Source organism: Eurosta solidaginis, chromosome 2 (assembly GCF_040869045.1).
Source record: "Eurosta solidaginis isolate ZX-2024a chromosome 2, ASM4086904v1, whole genome shotgun sequence".
Taxonomy (NCBI): domain Eukaryota; kingdom Metazoa; phylum Arthropoda; class Insecta; order Diptera; family Tephritidae; genus Eurosta; species Eurosta solidaginis.
In genome coordinates, this window is record NC_090320.1 from 268,325,577 (window position 1) to 268,343,715 (window position 18,139).

At 36.3% G+C, this 18,139-nt stretch overlaps 1 protein-coding gene across 2 annotated transcripts; it reads right to left on the reverse strand.

The window, feature by feature from the left end:
- Positions 1-170: 170 nt before the first annotated feature.
- LOC137240924 (uncharacterized) lies at positions 171-16,304 on the reverse strand. 2 transcript variants are annotated; one of them, XM_067767900.1, is made up of 8 exons: positions 15,431-16,304; positions 15,171-15,371; positions 12,846-13,015; positions 12,633-12,773; positions 12,151-12,559; positions 4,569-5,110; positions 923-977; positions 171-863 (listed from the first exon to the last, which is right to left on the reverse strand). In XM_067767900.1, the coding sequence occupies exons 1-8, from the start codon at positions 15,896-15,898 to the stop codon at positions 636-638; spliced, it is 2,214 nt and encodes a 737-aa protein (XP_067624001.1). In that variant the 5' UTR covers positions 15,899-16,304; the 3' UTR covers positions 171-635. The 2 variants fall into 2 exon arrangements, with proteins under 2 accessions (XP_067624001.1, XP_067624000.1); XM_067767899.1 differs by having other exon boundaries at positions 4,569-5,128.
- Between the last annotated feature and the right edge of the window lie 1,835 nt (positions 16,305-18,139).

Here is an 18,139-nt window from a genome sequence, read left to right on the forward strand (position 1 = left end):
GTATTTAAATCATAGATGTTAAGTAATGATTAGATAATGCTAATGATTGCTAATTAACCTTCATTTCCGAAATTCTCTAATTCATTAAATATTTAGAATTAGTTCAACTAATTCCCATTAGATAATTGAAATTTTTATTCCAATGGTAAATCTAATTGCAATTAGTTGCCATTAGCAAAAAAAATTGGTTTACCTTTACAATTAGAAATCTAATTCACTTCTGCTAATGTAATTAGATATTCAATTAGCTCGAATTACAATCAATTATTTTGATAAAAATAAATTTTTTTCAAAGAATTATTGAAGTGAACAAATAATGATGTAAATAAACATAAATAATTGATTCTAATTTGAGCTAATTGAATATCTAATTCCATTAGCAGAAGTCAATTAGATTTATAATTTTTGCTAATGGCAACTAATTGCAATTAGATTTACCATTAGAATAAAAATTTGAATTATCTAATAGGAATTAGTTGAACTATATCTAATTGTTTAATGAATTAGAGAATATAAACCAATTGCTAATTCTAATTGGAATTTAACAGGTATGATTTAAATATAAATATGTGTTTTAAATTAAATAGTGTTCTTAACTCTGCGATATTTTCATACGAATTGTTTAACTAAGTATGCTAAGCATCCATTTCATCATAATTAATAGCAACATTTATTGGATCCTCTGCAGGTGTCACTATAAATTTGCGCCGCCGTGTACGTTCATCAACAGTAGCAGTCGGTGTATATGTTAGTGAAGATTGCGAAGATGGGTTAGCTGTAGAGGATTCTGCCTCGCCTGCTGTATTTAAAACATTGTCGGTAGGACAACCAGTTTGTGATGGCATTGTGGCGCGACGTGGGTGCTTGTAAAATATGTATACAAAATAAGCTGTCTCTTTTAATGCAAGAAAAGCATACTTACGTTCTTTGCCAGAATGTCATTGGTAATGGGACGGCGGTTGAAACTTAAGCGGTTTCTAAAAATCAGAAATTTGAGTTAAATATTTGTTTTATAATCTTTTGAACAGATGTGCACGTAATAAGCAGTAAAGATCGACCGGACTTTAGTATTTCTTCCTATTTCGATTTTTGCTTGATTATTATCTTGGATTTTAAAGGAAAGTGAATGCTCTTTATTTTGGCTTTTGGAAAATGTTCAGATCTGTTTTTGTGGTTATTGGACGAGTCTAAGTTCTGTTCGGGTGTACAACAAACATGAAAGTCCAGCAGTTCTTTAATGAGAAGCTATGTGCATGTTTGGCTATGATTATCTTTTTTTTTTATTTCCTGTCAGCACGAGGTACATTTTTGTCTTTTTAGATTTATATGTGTAGGTTTTAAAGGAGTGGTATAGTTCAGAAGTGGAATACGATGAAGAAAGATTGATAACGAATTGGAACAAATCATTGCATGGTTATAAAGAAGAAAAAATTGATGTAGATATTTCATCCAAAAACCAGTCGACAGGGGCCGAATCGTAACATACGATACGAAGGAATACGTAAGTCGTATAAGTTAAATGGGATTATAACATACGATAGCAAACAAATCTCGATTTATTTTGCATGAGTTGCTCCTTTAAGGACCAAATGTATGTTGGAACATATTTTAAAGCCATAATAGAAACAAAAACATCGAATCGGTTGTAAAAATACCAAAAAAATAAACAATTGAGTGATTACGTTCAATTACTCGTTCACATATATATCATCATGCTGAATACGAAACAAGGATATGATCATGGATGTTACGATTCCATAGCAGACTTTATTGAAATGCTTTTGAAGAGCACAAAAAACGAAATTGACGATTGTTCTTTATAAAATAAAAGGATAATTGCAAAGCGCGATAACCTTCGAAGAGATTTTAGGCCGAGCTTCTCCAATTTGCATTGTGCTCTTATTTTTCCTACCGATCAGCGGGACGTCCCGTCACACGTTTTACGCCGACTCGGAACGGCATCTGGAAAGCGGATGAGTTTTCAGTGATAAGCTTTTCATTGCAGAAATACACTCGAAGTGTTTGCCAAATCACTGCCGAGGGGCGATCCCGCCTAGAATTTTTTTTAATTGAAAAAACTTGTGTTTAAATTTTTGATGTTGCTTTGCCCGGGACTTGAACCAGGATCTTCGGTGTAGAAGATCGATGTCAATTTGTTTTGAGTTATGACTTTTTCTTTTCTAGGGTGCGATATTTGTGGCCAAGTTTAGCTCACAACTGTTAAAACCCCAAAAATATCGGGAGAGGTGTCAAAAGACGCGTTTTGGACCTAGGACGACGAATCCGAAAGCAGACATTAAAAATTTATTTCCGCCAAAAGGTAAAGATATTTCCAAAACACTGAAAAAATGGCTTCGGAGCGCTTTGAAATCGGTGGTGGCATCCATAGTACTTTTGTGCAGAACACTTCTCTGCATGGGGGCGTTCGGCCGCGGTTATAAAAGATTACCCTGGGTGGTTCCAACACAGGTTTGGAGATGAAAACTAAACCCGCGCAATCACAATTTTTTAGGGGGTACCCAAAATTACAACAACCACATACAATTTTTAAATTTTGTTTGTAAATATCTGGAAAGAAATAAATAATAAAATTTCCTTTTTCGGATTCGTGGTCCTTGGTCCAAACAGTACTTTAACAGCTCTCCTGATATGTTTGGACGAGTTTTAGCAGTTGTGAGCTAAAGTAAAGAATTACCATAAACACAAATTTGTTTCACAAAAAATGTTTTTATCGGACGGAGAAAACTTGAAGTTTACCTGAGAAAAAGGTTAGATTAAAATTTACAGTCATTAAGGTCCGGTTTTTGAGTACAAGTTCAACTCAGTTTGTCAGTTAAACTACGCTTAAACATATTCTGCAGTTTTTCACTCCACTTTAACTGAAGTTTAAGCTGAGCTTAAGCATCCCATCTGGCGGGGTTAAACTCCAGTTAACCTATCAGTTATTTGCGTGCGTTCGAAATGGCATCGAATATACCCAACTAGCATTTGGGCTTCAGTGCCATTAGAGCTCATGTTGATAACTAGGCATACTTCTAAAATCTCAAGAGTTGTTTCGAAACAGTGGCTCAACTCGAGAATCATAGCGTATTCTGTGAAAAAATTTATTTAACAACTTGATGTTCTCTATATAATAATTAAAAAAAAATAAATAAATATGAGGCGCGAAAGCCTTCGAAGAGATTTTAGGCCCAGCTTCTCTTCCGATTTGCGTCGTGCTCATTTTAATTTTTCCTATAAATAGGCGGGACCTACTTGGTTTATGCCGACTCCGAACGGCTTTGCCCGGGGCGTGAACGCAGTATCTTTGATGTGATAGGCGGAGCCTATATAATTTATTTTTGATTAATTACGCTTCATTACTGCTTTCAACCAGGTGTTTATTTCGACAATAAACCGCTATTGACTTCGTTTTGTAACGTCGTCGCGTCAAGTTCGTTTTTCCCCACAATTCAACCGCGTGCTATAAAAGGACGCTATTCATGTGGTTGAGTATAAAATGGCGGATAGTGCGGGAATCGAAATGACAAAAAAAAATTTAATCAAAAACGTTTGAAAAACAAAAGATTATGGTACTTGGAGTAAACCATTAAATTGGAATGTATCTAAATATATAATATCCTCAATTACGCAGAAACCTACGCACATGGTTCTGGCCTTAGTGTATTACCTGTGTGTTGGTGGGGCAACTGTACAGCAATCTAAAGACAGCAAACTTATGAGAAAGATTTCACAAAATAAGAATTAGTTATGGCGTTATAGCTTCTAAGTAAGCCGGGCCAAGGTAGTCTTTCATTCAAATAAATGAATGGAAGCACCTTAAAACTACAAACAAAAAAACAAAACAGCGATTGGTTTTGGTGGTACCACCTCGGAGATTTTTTTCAACTCCACCTCAACTCGATATCCAAAGTAGGATATCAACTGGAGAAATGTGTTGAATATTCATTTGAGAACTCAAATCTCTCTCAAAATCTCTCGAAATAAGGATAATTGGAAAATATTAATGACGGTGGAGATCAACTCGAAAACTTATAATTTTATAAAATTTCTCAAATGCTGGATAGTGATTGGAGAATGAAGTTGGATATTAACTCGAGAACTATTTGGCTTAAGAATAATTAAATAATGGCGTTAGATATTTCCGGAACTATATATATATGTTTCGCTGGAGAATATTTTTCCATGTTTGTTGGGTAAAAAAAATCCAGCTGTTGCCGTATCTACAAATTATTTAGATAATAAAAAATCAATGTTGCCGCACTAAAAAGCATACCCCAAAGGGGACCTTAAACTGACTGAAATACTGCTCAGTAGTTTAAATGGAATTTCAATTTGACTAGAGTTTGAGTAAACTTAGTTTAAGCTTAGCTTAACCACCTACTGAAAAACCAGGTCTACGTCATAACACTTTAAAGAAACTATCTGCGCTACTTCTTGAATGCTTCATAAAAGCTTAGTTAACAAGGCCTATGAGAAAAACAAAGAAGACTTCGCAAAGTCTTCAAAGCCCTAATAGTTTTTCGTGCCTATAAAAAATCACAGCCCTAATTTAAAGATTCAATTACCTTCCATATTGTGGAGTACGATGTTGATTCATTGTAGAATATAAGCGATCAATTTGGTGTACAGTCAAATAATTGTCCCTAAAAACATCCATCGCAGATCTATTAAATATTTGTTTATTTCCAATCGGTGACCAAGTATTTTGATAAGAAGCATCATCTAAACGTATTGTACGTAAAATATCATAATCAAGACCCAATGTTTTTTGATCTTCTCTCGGCAAGTTAGCGAACTCATCAATTAATGCTGTGTTAGTATCAATTCCATTCTTTGGAAGACCGCGTGCAATTTTCAAATCATGTTTCCAAAATTCTCTATTATTTTTGGAAATTGCAGGCGCTATTTCTTTCATTTTTAATACAGCCACGCCCATAATATATACGCAAATAATATTCGATACAGTAACCAGCATACTAATTATACCCAATATGAGTAATTCGGTTGCTTGATTGGTGGAAAACGTATTTGATTTAACAATTAAATTAAAACGAGAGCTATCGGTTTCAAAGAGTGTATAAATGAGTGCTAAAGACCAGAGGACACCCTGTTGAAAAATAATAAACTAGATAAATAGTACAATAAAGGATTATATGTACTTATTCGGTAACGATTAAAGGGCCAATTAAACTTCCTCAACCCTAACGCCATAGTCGTAACCATACCCATATCCATAACCATCTCCAATGCGATCGAATAATGGTGCCTTAACCTAAAAATCGTGATTATTTCATAAAAATGAAGAAAACGCAAAAAATTACAAACATATTCCCCAAAAAATAAGTCTCTTAGTCATAACGTATCCAAAACAATGAATAAAATCTACAAAAAGTTATTAAATTTACCAACTCAAACATTTTTAGGCGATGGATATGGCGAGAAACCAAAAACCAATTGGTTGGCTATGATATGGCTATGTCGTTAGCGTTATGATATGGCACCATTAATCGATTACATTGATTTCCATAAGGTAGGTTCGATCAGCTGTTTTATCTGGTTATGGTTTTATGGTTATAAGTCACCATTAATTGGCCCTTAAGGGATATTATGGTGTCCCTGCAAAAATTGTTGGATTACGTGTTCCATTTTCTTCATGTTGGAGTACTCTAACAATACTTCTTTGCAATGCGTTTGCGGACCACCATCAGCCGATCATTGCTCGTTTTTTAACGGCCGTGATCACGACACGATGACGATCGAACAGAGTTGCCAAAAGTAAAATATTGCATACAAATAACTGATAATAAAATTTTACTATGACAACTGTGATAAAATGCAACCGCGCACTGGTTTTATGTATACATACCAGGGATGCACCTTAACGTTAAGCTAATCGTTTATCAAAAAATTTCCACCGTTTCCGTTGAAACACTTCGAAATATTATCGATAAAGAAATTATCAAGATAAATTGTATCTCGTTTTTAACCGAAACGAAAAGCTTTCGTTAACGTTAAAAACGTTAACAAAAACGTGATACTTTATGTTTGAATTGTGCTGGCAATGCTATAGCCATGGTGAAGCCGTAAGGTGGCAACAACGAGCGCACATACACACACAAACTCTATGTAATTTGTTTGTGTAATTCGTTGGTGGTAATGTCAAAAATACTCTGAGAAATGTTTGTACTGTCAAAATTCATGAGAAAAGTTGCAATCAGCTTGGCTAATGCTTTCACCTTTAATGACTCCGCCATCAATCAGCTTTGCCAGCATAGTTTGAAATTAATAATCAACATAAACGATTTGATTTCGTTTGGATATGGCAGAAAACGAAACGAAATCATTTCGTTAATTTGACGATCTTAACGTTAATAAACGAAACGAAATGACTTCGTTTCGTTTATTAACGTTGATTATCGTAACGAAATGATATCGTTTCGTTGGTTAAGCATGCCTGATACATACTATAGTATAGAGAAATATTAGTTTCTTTATTCACGCAAATGCTAAATAACAAGAATATTCGTAGTAAAAAATATAAAAGTTGTATTGCCCCTCTTCATTTACTTTCATTTTAAATTAAATTCACTCCGATAATTCTTTCCGACACAATTCCTCTTTAGTACTTTGGCATATGATCCTCTGTGGGTGCTCCATGGAGTACTACAGTAAAAGTACTTTGGAAAGTACTCTCACGTATGTACTCTATGGAATACTCACAAACAAAGCGAGAGTGGGATCACCTACTCCTCTCCTAGGACATCGCAATGTTATTTGGAGCACATTTTTTGTATGAAAACAGATTAGTTTTGGAACACTCCTATACTCCCAAAGGAGTATTATAAACAAGTAAGGAAGGTTAAGTTCGGGTGTAACCGAACATTACATACTCAGTTGAGAGCTATGGTGACAACATAAGGGAAAATAACCATGTAGGAAACTGAACCGAGGGAAGCCCTGGAATGTGTTTGTATGACATGTGTATCAAATGAAAGGCATTAAAGAGTATTTTATGAGGGAGTGGGCCATAGTTCTATAGGTGGACGCCATTTAGGGATATAGCCATAAAGGTGGATCAGGGTTGACTCTAGAATGCGTTTGTACGATATGGGTATCAAATGAAAGGTGTTAATGAGTATTTTAAAAGGGAGAAAGCCTTAGTTCCATAGGTGGACGCCGTTTCGAGATATCGCCACAAAGGTGGACCAGGGGTGACCCAAGAATTTGTTTGTACAATATGCGTATCAAAAGAAAGGTGTTAATGAGTGTTTTAAAAGGGAGTAATCCTTAGTTCCATAGGTGGACGCCGTTTCGAGATATCGCCATAAAGGTGGAGCAGGGGTGACCCTAGAATTTGTTTGTACAATATGGGTATCAAAAGAAAGGTGTTAATGAGTATTTTAAAAGGGAGTAATCCTTAGTTCCATAGGTGGACGCCGTTTCGAGATATCGCCATAAAGGTGGGCCAGGGGTGACTCTAGAATTTGTTTGTGCAATATGGGTATCAAACGAAAGGAGTTAATGAGTATTTTAAAAGGGAGTGGGCCTTAGTTCTATAGGTGGACGCCGTTTCGAGATATCGCCATAAAGGTGGACCAGGGGTGACCCTAGAATTTGTTTGTACAACATGGGTATCAAAAGAAAGGTGTTAATGAGTATTTTAAAAGGGAGTAATCCTTAGATCCATAGGTGGACGCCGTTTCGAGATATCGCCATAAAGGTGGACCAGGGGTGACCCTAGAATTTGTTTGTACAATATGGGTATCAAAAGAAAGGTGTTAATGAGTATTTTAAAAGGGAGTAATCCTTAGTTCCATAGATGGACGCCGTTTCGAGATATCGCCATAAAGGTGGACCAGGGGTGACCCTAGAATTTGTTTGTACAATATGGGCATCAAACGAAAGGTGTTAATGAGTATTTTAAAAGGGGGTGCGCCTTAGTTCTATAGGTGGACGCCGTTACGAAATATCGCCATAAAGGTGGACCAGGGGTGACTCTAGCATGTGTTTGTACGAGATGGGTATCAAATTAAAGGTATTAATGAGGATTTTAAAAGGGAGTGGTGGTTGTTGTATAGGTGGTCGCATTTTCGAGATATCGCTATAAAGGTGGACCAGGGGTGACCCTAGAATTTGTTTGTACAATATGGGTATCAAAAGAAAGGTGTTAATGAGTATTTTAAAAGGGAATAATCCTTAGTTACATAGGTGGACGCCGTTTCGAGATATCGCCATAAAGGTGGACCAGGGGTGACCCTAGAATTTGTTTGTACAATATGGGCATCAAAAGAAAGGTGTTAATGAGTATTTTAAAAGGGAGTAATCCTTAGTTCCATAGGTGGACGCTGTTTCGAGATATCGCCATAAAGGTGGACCAGGGGTGACTCTAGAATGTGTTTGTACGATATGGGTATCAAATTAAAGGTATTAATGAGGGTTTTAAAAGGGAGTGGTGGTTGTTGTATAGGTGGTCGCATTTTCGAGATATCGCCATAAAGGTGGACCAGGGGTGACCCTAGAATTTGTTTGTACAATATGGGTATCAAAAGAAAGGTGTTAATGAGTATTTTAAAAGGGAGTAATCCTTAGTTCCATAGGTGGACGTCGTTTCGAGATATCGCCATAAAGGTTGGCCAGGGGTGACTCTAGAATTCGTTTGTGCGATATGGGTATCAAAAGAAAGGAGTTAATGAGTATTTTAAAAGGGAGTGGGCCTTAGTTCTATAGGTGGACGCCTTTTCGAGGTATCGCAATAAAGGTGGACCAGGGGTGACTCTAGACTTTGTTTGTACGATATGGGTATCAAATGAAAGGTGTTAATGAGTATTTTTAAAAGGGAGTGTGCCTTCGTTCTATAGGTGTTCGCCTTTTCGAGATATCGCCATAAAGGTGGACCAGGGGTGACTTTAGAATATGTTTGTACGATATGGGTATCAAATTAAAGGTATTAATGAGAGTTTTAAAAGGGAGTGGTGGTAGTTGTATATGTGAAGGCGTTTTCCAGATATCGACCAAAATGTGGACCAGGGTGACCCAGAACATCATCTGTTGGATACCGCTAATTTATTTATATATGTAATACCTGCCAAGATTTTAAGGGTTTTTTATTTGCCCTGCAGAACTTTTTCTTTTTCTTCTACTTAATATGGTAGGTGTCACAACCATTTTATAAAGTTTTTTCTAAAGTTATATTTCACGTCAATAAAACAATCCAATTACCTTACCATGTTTTATCCCTTTTTTCGTATTTGGTATAGAATTATGGCATTTTTTTCATTTTTCGTAATTTTCGATATCGAAAAAGTGGGCGTGATCATAGTCGGATTTCGTTCATTTTTCATACCAAGATAAAGTGAGTTCAAGTAAGCACGTGAACTAAGTTCATTAAATATATGTCGATTTTTGCTCAAGTTATCGTGTTAACGGCCATGCGGAAGGACAGATGGACGACTGTGTATAAAAACTGGGCGTGGCATCAACCGATTTCGCCCATTTTCACAGAAAACAGTTAACGTCATAAAATCTATGCCCCTACCAAATTTCAAAAGGATTGGTTAATTTTTGTTCGACTTATGGCGTTAAAAGTATCCTAGACAAATTAAATGAAAAAGGGCGGAGCCACGCCCATTTTGAAATTTTCTTTAATTTTTGTATTTTGTTGCACCATATCACTACTGGAGTTGAATATTGACATAATTTACTTATATACTGTAAAGATATTAAATTTTTTGTTAAAATTTTACTTAAAAATATTTTTTTTTTAAAGTGGGCGTGGTCGTTCTCCGATTTTGCTAATTTTTATTAAGCGTACATATAGTAATAGGAGTAACGTTCCTGCCAAATTTCATCATGATATCTTCAACGAGTGCCAAATTACAGCTTGTAAAATTTTAAATTACCTTCTTTTAAAAGTGGGTGGTGCCACGCCCATTGTCCAAAATTTTACTAATTTTCAATTCTGCGTCATAAGTTCAACTCATCTACCAAGTTTCGTCGCTTTATCTGTCTTTTGTAATGAATTATCGCACTTTTTCGGTTTTTCGAAATTTTCGATATCGAAAAAGTGGGCGTGGTTATAGTCCGATATCGTTCATTTTAAACAGCGATCTGAGATGAGTGCTCAGGAACCTACATACCAAATTTCATCAAGATACCTCAAAGTTTACTCAAGTTATCGTGTTAACGGACGGACGGACGGACGGACGTGGCTCAATAAAATTTTTTTTCGATCCTGATTATTTTGATATATGGAAGTCTATATCTATCTCGATTCCTTTATATATGTATGTACAACCAACCGTTATCCAATCAAACTTAACATACTCTGTGAGCTCTGCTCAACTGAGTATAATAAAGGAGTATTCCTTACATTATTTATGGAGTACTCGCGTTTTTTGAAGGGGTGGTGTGAAAATAAACTAAGAAACAACCATCAGCCGAATCTATTTTTTTCATTAGGCCTCTCGCTAACTTATGACTTGTTTAAATAATAGTGGTCGTGAATAAAGAACTTTTTTGACTTCAGAGGTTCAGCTATCTAATAAATTCTGGCTGTGTACAAACAGACTTAAAATTAATATAGAAAAAACTAAATACATGCTTATTTCAAGAAAAAACATTGCTAATTTTGAAACTATTACTATAAATAATATTGAAATAGAAAAAGTAAATACGATTAAATATTTGGGTGTTCAGATTGATTGCAAATTAAAATTTGATGCCCATGTTGACTATTCAGTAAGTAAAATAGCAAAAAAATTATGGTTTATTCAAAGAACTTGTAAAAACTTAAGTAATTATTACAAAGTAAAGGTTTATAGATCCATAGTTGAGCCTTACTTTATTTATTGCTCAACAATATTTTTTATTATGAAAGATTCGCAAATTGATAAGTTGCAAAAAATGCAAAAAAAGCAATGCGCTTTATTTTAAGCAAACGTTATGATACTCCTATAAAAGACACGCTTCTAAGTTTAAATTGGATGAGCGTTAAACAACAAATATTCTTTAACACAATGAAATTTATTTATAATATAAAGCACGGAATTTTGCCAGAGTATCTCAGAACAGGTATTACATTTAATTACGAGGTCCATGATATAAATACAAGGCAGAGAAATAATTTTAAATTGCCAAATTATAAAACAGAATCGGAACAAAATAGTCTTTTTTACAAAGGGTTGAAATACTTCAACGAACTACCTGAATATATAAAAAATTGTGATAGAAACTTATTTAGCAGCCGGTTGTATGACTACACCAAATCTAGGCCGATTAAATGATATAGTCGTTGAGATTTAAATGCATTAGTGATACATGTGTCATAATTAAAATTTTTTCTTTAATTTAAAAATTTAGATTAAGTACACATGTTAATTAATGCAATCATATTTTTATGTTTTGAACTAGGCTCTTAGAGTCGTAATAAATAAATATATATATATATATAATTCGATCCTTAGCCAAAACACTAAGACAGCTTGCAAAAGTTTTTCTCAGCGCTGAGATTTTCCAGCTGTTTTCTTTTCAGCGTGAATATTTTATTTAATTTCTATTTTATTTTATATAACTTTGCTTTTGGTTGATAAATTGTTATGTGCTGCTAAATCAATTTTTTCCGGCGTACTACCAGTTGCTGTTTAGAGTTAGTCAAAATACGCCATTCATAGGATCGTACTCTGTTACAAAACCAAAAAACCACCTCTAAAGGGCCAATTAATGGTGACTTATAACTATAAAACCATAACCAGATAAAACAGCTGATCGAACCTACCTTATGGAAATCAATGTAATCGATTAATGGTGCCATACCATAAGGCTAACGCCATAACCATACCATAGCCAACAAATTGGTTTTTGGTTTCTCGCCATATCCATAACCTCAAAATATTTGAGTTGGTGAATTTAATAAATTTTTGTAGATTTATTCATTGTTTTGGATACGTTATGACTAAGATACTTATTTTTTGTGGAATATGTTTGTAATTTTTTGGGATTTCTTCATTTTTATGAAATTTTCACAATTTTTAGGTTAAGGCGTCATTAATCGATGACATTGGAGATAGTTATGGATATAGGTATGGTTACGACTATTGCGTTATGGTTAAGGAAGTTTAATTGGCCCTTAAATCGCAAAATCCGACTTACCGCATTAATTGCTGGCGGCAAAAGAGACGCCGAAATCGCCACGCCTACCAGCGATCCAATATTTCCTCCCAAAATTGCAACGGATGCTGCTGCTCCAGATGGTATTGCGGTAAAAAGACCAACCAACAAAGAATGTAATTCGCCACGTGAAAGCATTTCCGCTGTTAAACCCTCGCCATTACCATAACGTTCGTCAATTGAGCATATGATAATGCCAAAAATGAAACCAACAATTGTTGCAATCGATATGCCAATCAATTCATTCCGCAAACCCAAAGTGCGCAATGTCGGATCTTTGATAGCCGTACCAAAAATGGCAGCTATGATAGGACCCATCAATGGGGAAACAAGCATACTTGCTGCTAGAAATATGGTGCTATCCTCAGCCAAACCGATAGCCGCTAATATGCTAAGGTATAGAGGAGAGAGGCGAATTTGAATAGTTTGAAATATAAAAAAAACCAAAAGCAAAACCATCTCACGTTGCTGAAATAAGCAAAATTAAAAAATCAAAAGTAATAGCTGCATCCTGGCGTACATCTCGCACTATCTGTGCCACATTTAGACGACTTCTAACCGAGTTCATGAAACGATTCCAAATGCTCTGTTTTTGGTCGTTGAAACTGTTGGGAAAATAATTACATTTTTGATATTACTGTTAAGATAGACGTAAGAAAAAGAACATAAGGACTTACATTTCGTCGTTGCTTTGTCGTAAATCTAATTCGTTATTGTGTCGGTAAGTCTTCGATACTAAACAATTCATCACTGATACAGTGGATCCAACACGATCTCCAATACCCCACTCATGTAGTTTGTCCAATATATTTTCGTAATTTTCATTAAACTCCACTGTAAATATGATCTTACAATCAAAATTGTCGTTAGTACGTAATTTAAGAGGATACTCAGCAAGGGCATAGAAGTATCCTAAAGAAACTTCCGGATGGTACATGTAGTACTGATACAGATTACTACCCTCGCAAACTGAAGTTTGAGTACGGTTGTAATACCGCCATTCCAAGCAGGAACGAGTGGAAGAGAAACCCGGGCATAAGGGTCGACGACATCCAAATCTACACTGACGGCTCCAAGATGGAATCGGGAGTGGGGGCCGGAGTCTACTCCGAGTCCCTAGATTTGTCTGCATCATTCAGACTCCCATCGGACTGCAGCGTGTTTCAAGCAGAAATCCTCGCGATTTGGCAAGCCTGCAAATCACTGGAGGGCTTGAACGTAGCAGGTAAAGTTTGCATCCTGTCGGATAGCCAAGCAGCGATAAAATCGCTTTCTTCGTCGCACATTAACTCAAAATTAGTGTGGGCTTGTAAGCGACTCATATCCCAGTTAACCACCAATCTAGAACTATGCGTTATCTGGGTCCCGGGTAATAGGGGTATAGAGGGTAACGAGAAGGCCGACGAGCTGGCACGCAGGGGCTCATCGGAGATGAGCAAGGAAACAACCAGTGTCGAAGTAGGCATACCCTTAGCAGTAGCCAAGGGGAATATCCAAAGCTTCTACTTAAAGAAAGGACAAATAAAATGGAATAACATCACCACTTGTGCAATATCAAAATCCATTTGGCCAAATTATGATGGACAGAGGACGAGAAGTCTTCTGAAAAAACCCGGGACCAACACACGCAAACTGATAGCAGTCTGCACCGGTTAATGGGCAGTAGGTACGCATGCGGAAAAGATGCGCATTCCGTATAACGACTACTGCAGAAGAAAAGATCCAAATGCCAGGGAGACAGTAGAACACTTTATGTGTAAATGCTCAGCTCTAGCTAGAGCCTGACTAAGGTTCCTTGGAACCCCGGTTCTAGAAGACCTCAGTGATAGCAATCCCGAATAACCTTAATTTTATCAACAACTCTGGCTGGTTGTAGTACATTGACCGTAACATTCCGTAGGTTTTAGACGAGTTACATGGCATCAAAACGGCTTTAAATAGCTACTTCGGCGACCAGGGTCGCAGCCATTTCACCTTCACCATCCTTATCACCGTTGTCAGATGTTGTTGAAATTGCCCCGTTTTCCCTCAGGGTATAGCCATTTCACAACCTTTGTTGCTGATTTCAACAAGAAAATTTCATTCCATTCAAAATTGCATACATTTTGAATAAGGCATTGCCACTATAAAAAAAAAATGCAAGGCGCAATAACTTTCGAAGAGAATTTACGCCGAACATCTTCCAATTTGCGTCGTGCTCCTTTTTAAATTTTCCTACAAATTGGCGAGACGGGACCAACATGTTTTATACGGACTCTGAACGGTATCCGCAAGGCAGATAAGCGCTTTTCATGGCGGAAATATACTCGACGTCTTTACCATTACCTAGAGCCGACACCGCCTAGAAAAACTTTTCTCTAAATGCAAACACGTTTTTTTTTTAAGTTTCGATGTTGCGGCGAAGCACGCCTTTATGGGCACAACGTTGTCGATAGCACAAGGCATCCGGCTTTGAGCAGAACAATAGGATCCGGTCAAAAATCAAGGGATTGTGTAGGGTTGTGTAGCGCCATATATAGCTTCTCCAACCCAATTGTCAACCTCACCCTCGAGCGGCGAATCCCGTTTCACTACCAGACGAGGCTCTGGCGACCCAAGCTCCTTATGCAACTTGTGGGTGGGGTAGGGAAGGTTGGCCTGTAGGTTTAATGTGGCCATATAAATCGTTTCCGAGATGATCGGACTAGTACGTTATCGGAGCATACCGGATCCGCATCCGGCAAAGGACCATCACATCGATAACACTCCCCAAAGCCTTCGGGGAGTAACCTTATCGCTACAACAACAACAATAAGAACAACAATCAAATATTTCGTGAATTCTTGTTCGTCAGAGAAATCTAAACTGCTTTGAGATACCCCCTTCAATTGGCAAACTTCGATTTGCATACTCGTGTGTATCCAGATTCGATCAAGTACTTCTCCAATAGATATTTGGATTTAACAGCGCCACCTTTCATGACGAATTGCAGGATATTCAAATCTATTTGAAAACAAACTCACCTGATGCATACAACCATCGGTGTCTTTCGTCCAAACTGCATTAGATATTTGAGACTTTTTCAAAATCTCACGTAACACCATTTCCATGCAGGCGTCATTTGATAAATTTAACTGTGAAGAATCTTTCTTCCTTTTCGATTTGGCAGACGTGAGTATGTCACGTATACCTTCCCAGGATTTGCGTACAAATGGCGGTTCATCCTTAAATTAGAATTATTAAAAAAATATTTTTTTTGAAAAAACCATCCTACTCAGCTCACCATATCCACATCTCTTGCACTGTCCGAAGCACTACCGGTGCTGCTTTCTCTAACCACTCCGCTATTCTTCAACAAATGTCCAGCATCATCCAATAAGAACTTGTTGCCTATCTCAGACTTTCGTCTCTTCGGAAAGGTGCTGTACTCTTGTTGGCGTTGGGTTTGTGATGTTATTGGATTATCCATTTTAGCACCAAGGCTCCAGACTTCAATATCATCGGTGTTTTGTGTGCATTGCTCGGGTATATTAATGGCAAAAGCTGCTGTTGCTGTTGTGACATTGGATAAATTTGAATACGTTGTATTTGTTGCAGTTGGTGTCGGAATTGGTGTAGAAATTAATTTTTCTTCGCGCAAGGAACCAGCGCCAGCGTCAATTTTTGTTTGTTTATTTTGCTGTATTTCACTGCGCAGCTTCAACTCTTCCGATTCGGTTGGTATTGTGATTATAAACAATACAACGGACATATTCCATATAAATTATTAATTTTTTTGTATAAATAATAAATTAATTTTTGTATAAATAATTAATTTTCTATCTTTATATGTATATATTTCTTTTCGTTTTGGCACAAAATAATAACAAAATTCACATCATAACAGTTTGACAATTAAAATTGAACACATTGCTATATGGATCAGGAGTAACGGCACTTTGCGAACAAGACTGGGGGGCTCGTTGGTGTATTATTTTTATAGCAATATTTTAGTATGTGTTTTAGGGTAAGATGCCTCTCAAAACAATTATTTATAAAATACAAATTTTATCAAATGCAGCGACTATTAGGTTAGGTCAATAAAGACCTCAAATAGACTGAACGCGTCCATATTGTTACTAAACGACCAAACGGAAACCCCCAACTAAGTACCAGGACTTATGTTATAAGACAACCATGATTCAATTACACGAGGTTTCGCATGTAGCTTTTTTTTAAAATTTGACACTCCCCACTCATGGTTGTTTTTATGAAAAAGTGTAGAAGAGGGAAAATTAAATCCCCTTTTTCAAAAATACGCAAATTCGGCAAAAATCTCCTTTGAGATATGATGATTGATAAAGCTTTAGCCAAGAGCTTTGTTAGAGAATGTGGTCGTAATGAACAACCTGTTAGTCACATTTGACACTGAGGGAAAATGATGGTGTGCATAACGCGTCATAGATAAATCCTAAAATGGATATATGGACTGCGGTTTAGGAGCTCACATCTTCTCAGCAATTTTAGCTGTTGCTGTCAGCCCGGCTAGTATCTTCCAAGCTGAATTCCTGGGGTCTTATCCTGTAACTACATATATTCGAAGCAAAATGCGTTTCAAAAGCTTTTAAATCAAAAAAATTTTTTTTTAAATTTTTAATCCGAAAAAAATTTCTTTCGATAATAACACACCTGACCACTTACTCAAGCAGCGCTCATGACCCTTAACTCCCCCATCACTTCGTGTAAGATCGTCAGCGGCTGCAAGAGGTCGCTTTAAGCTGCAGCTAACTACATTTTTGTACAACTCCGGAGAAAGTAATTGCAGCCGTACAACATTCTGCAGCATCAACACCACACAAATTGAGACTGTGGGTTGCATAAGGCGAGTAATCAGCATTCGAGTTTTTGTCGAGAATGCGACGTAGTGCTCCGTTGTAAGCTACTTTCATATTGGCACCGTTATCGTACCCTTGTGCACGACAATCTTCAATCAAGTATGGCAAATTAGATCAGCGATTTTCTGACCAGTTTTTTGGTTACAATTCACAAAAGCGAAAAACCGTTCTTGAATTGTAAAATCTGTTGCTTTCGAATTGAAATGGAGTTAGCGCAAAATGAACGTAGTCAACGTGATTAGCATCAGGCATAGCATCAACGATAATAGCAAAATACTTGGCTTTCTTGCCTTGATCTAATATAGTTTCCCTCACGTGCTTTGCACAAATTTCTATAAACTAGTTTTGAATGTCTGGGGAAAGATAGTAAACTTGTAAACGTTTGTGCTGCTGTTGTGACATCCCAACTTTCTCTAAATGATCTCTAAGAAGTATCGGATCATATTGGCTTATGAGATCTTAGATGCCCAAAAATGTCCATCGTTTCGTTCACCAAGATATGTATTTTCGCCTTTGAAAGCTAGGCCTCTTTCACCCAAAAATAAAATAGTGTCCAAAATTCTATATAAAATTTCTTTCCACTTTTGAGTTTCAGTGATTAGCTGGTCATTGATAAGTGTATAAATTGTAGCCTCCTTTTGAATTAGATTCTTTACAAAATCGCCACTGAATATAACATTTAAATTTTTAAAAAGATATAAATCACCAAATAGTCAACGTAGAGAGGAAAACCCGAAAATATTCAAGTCGTTAACTTATGTACCTAAATTATCAACATCTGACATCTATAATAAAGAAGATATTAAAATAGCACACAAGCCTATGAGCACTTTAAAAAGTATGTTTAACCAAACGAAATCGAAAATACCGCAAATGGAAAAAAGCAACATAATTTATCAAATCCCGTGTAACGGAAACGACAAAGAATTATGCAACAAAGTATATGTTGGAACAACTAAATCTAAATTAAAGACTCGATTAGCACAACATAAATCAGATTTTAAATATTGTAATGATTTAAATATAAATAACCAAAAAACCGCACTTATGACCCATTGTGCAACGAGAAAGCACTGCCCGAATTTCGAAAAAATAATAGTACTTCAACAAGAACAACA

Coding starts and splice junctions, on each gene's coding strand:
- LOC137240924 (XM_067767899.1), bottom strand. CDS start 15,898: ATGTCCGTTGTATTGTTTATAATCACAATACCAACCGAATCGGAAGAG. Junction 5,129..12,150: donor TGCCGCCAGCAATTAATGCG/GTAAGTCGGATT, acceptor CTATTTATCTAG/TTTATTATTTTTCAACAGGG. Junction 864..922: donor ATGACATTCTGGCAAAGAAC/GTAAGTATGCTT, acceptor ATATTTTACAAG/CACCCACGTCGCGCCACAAT.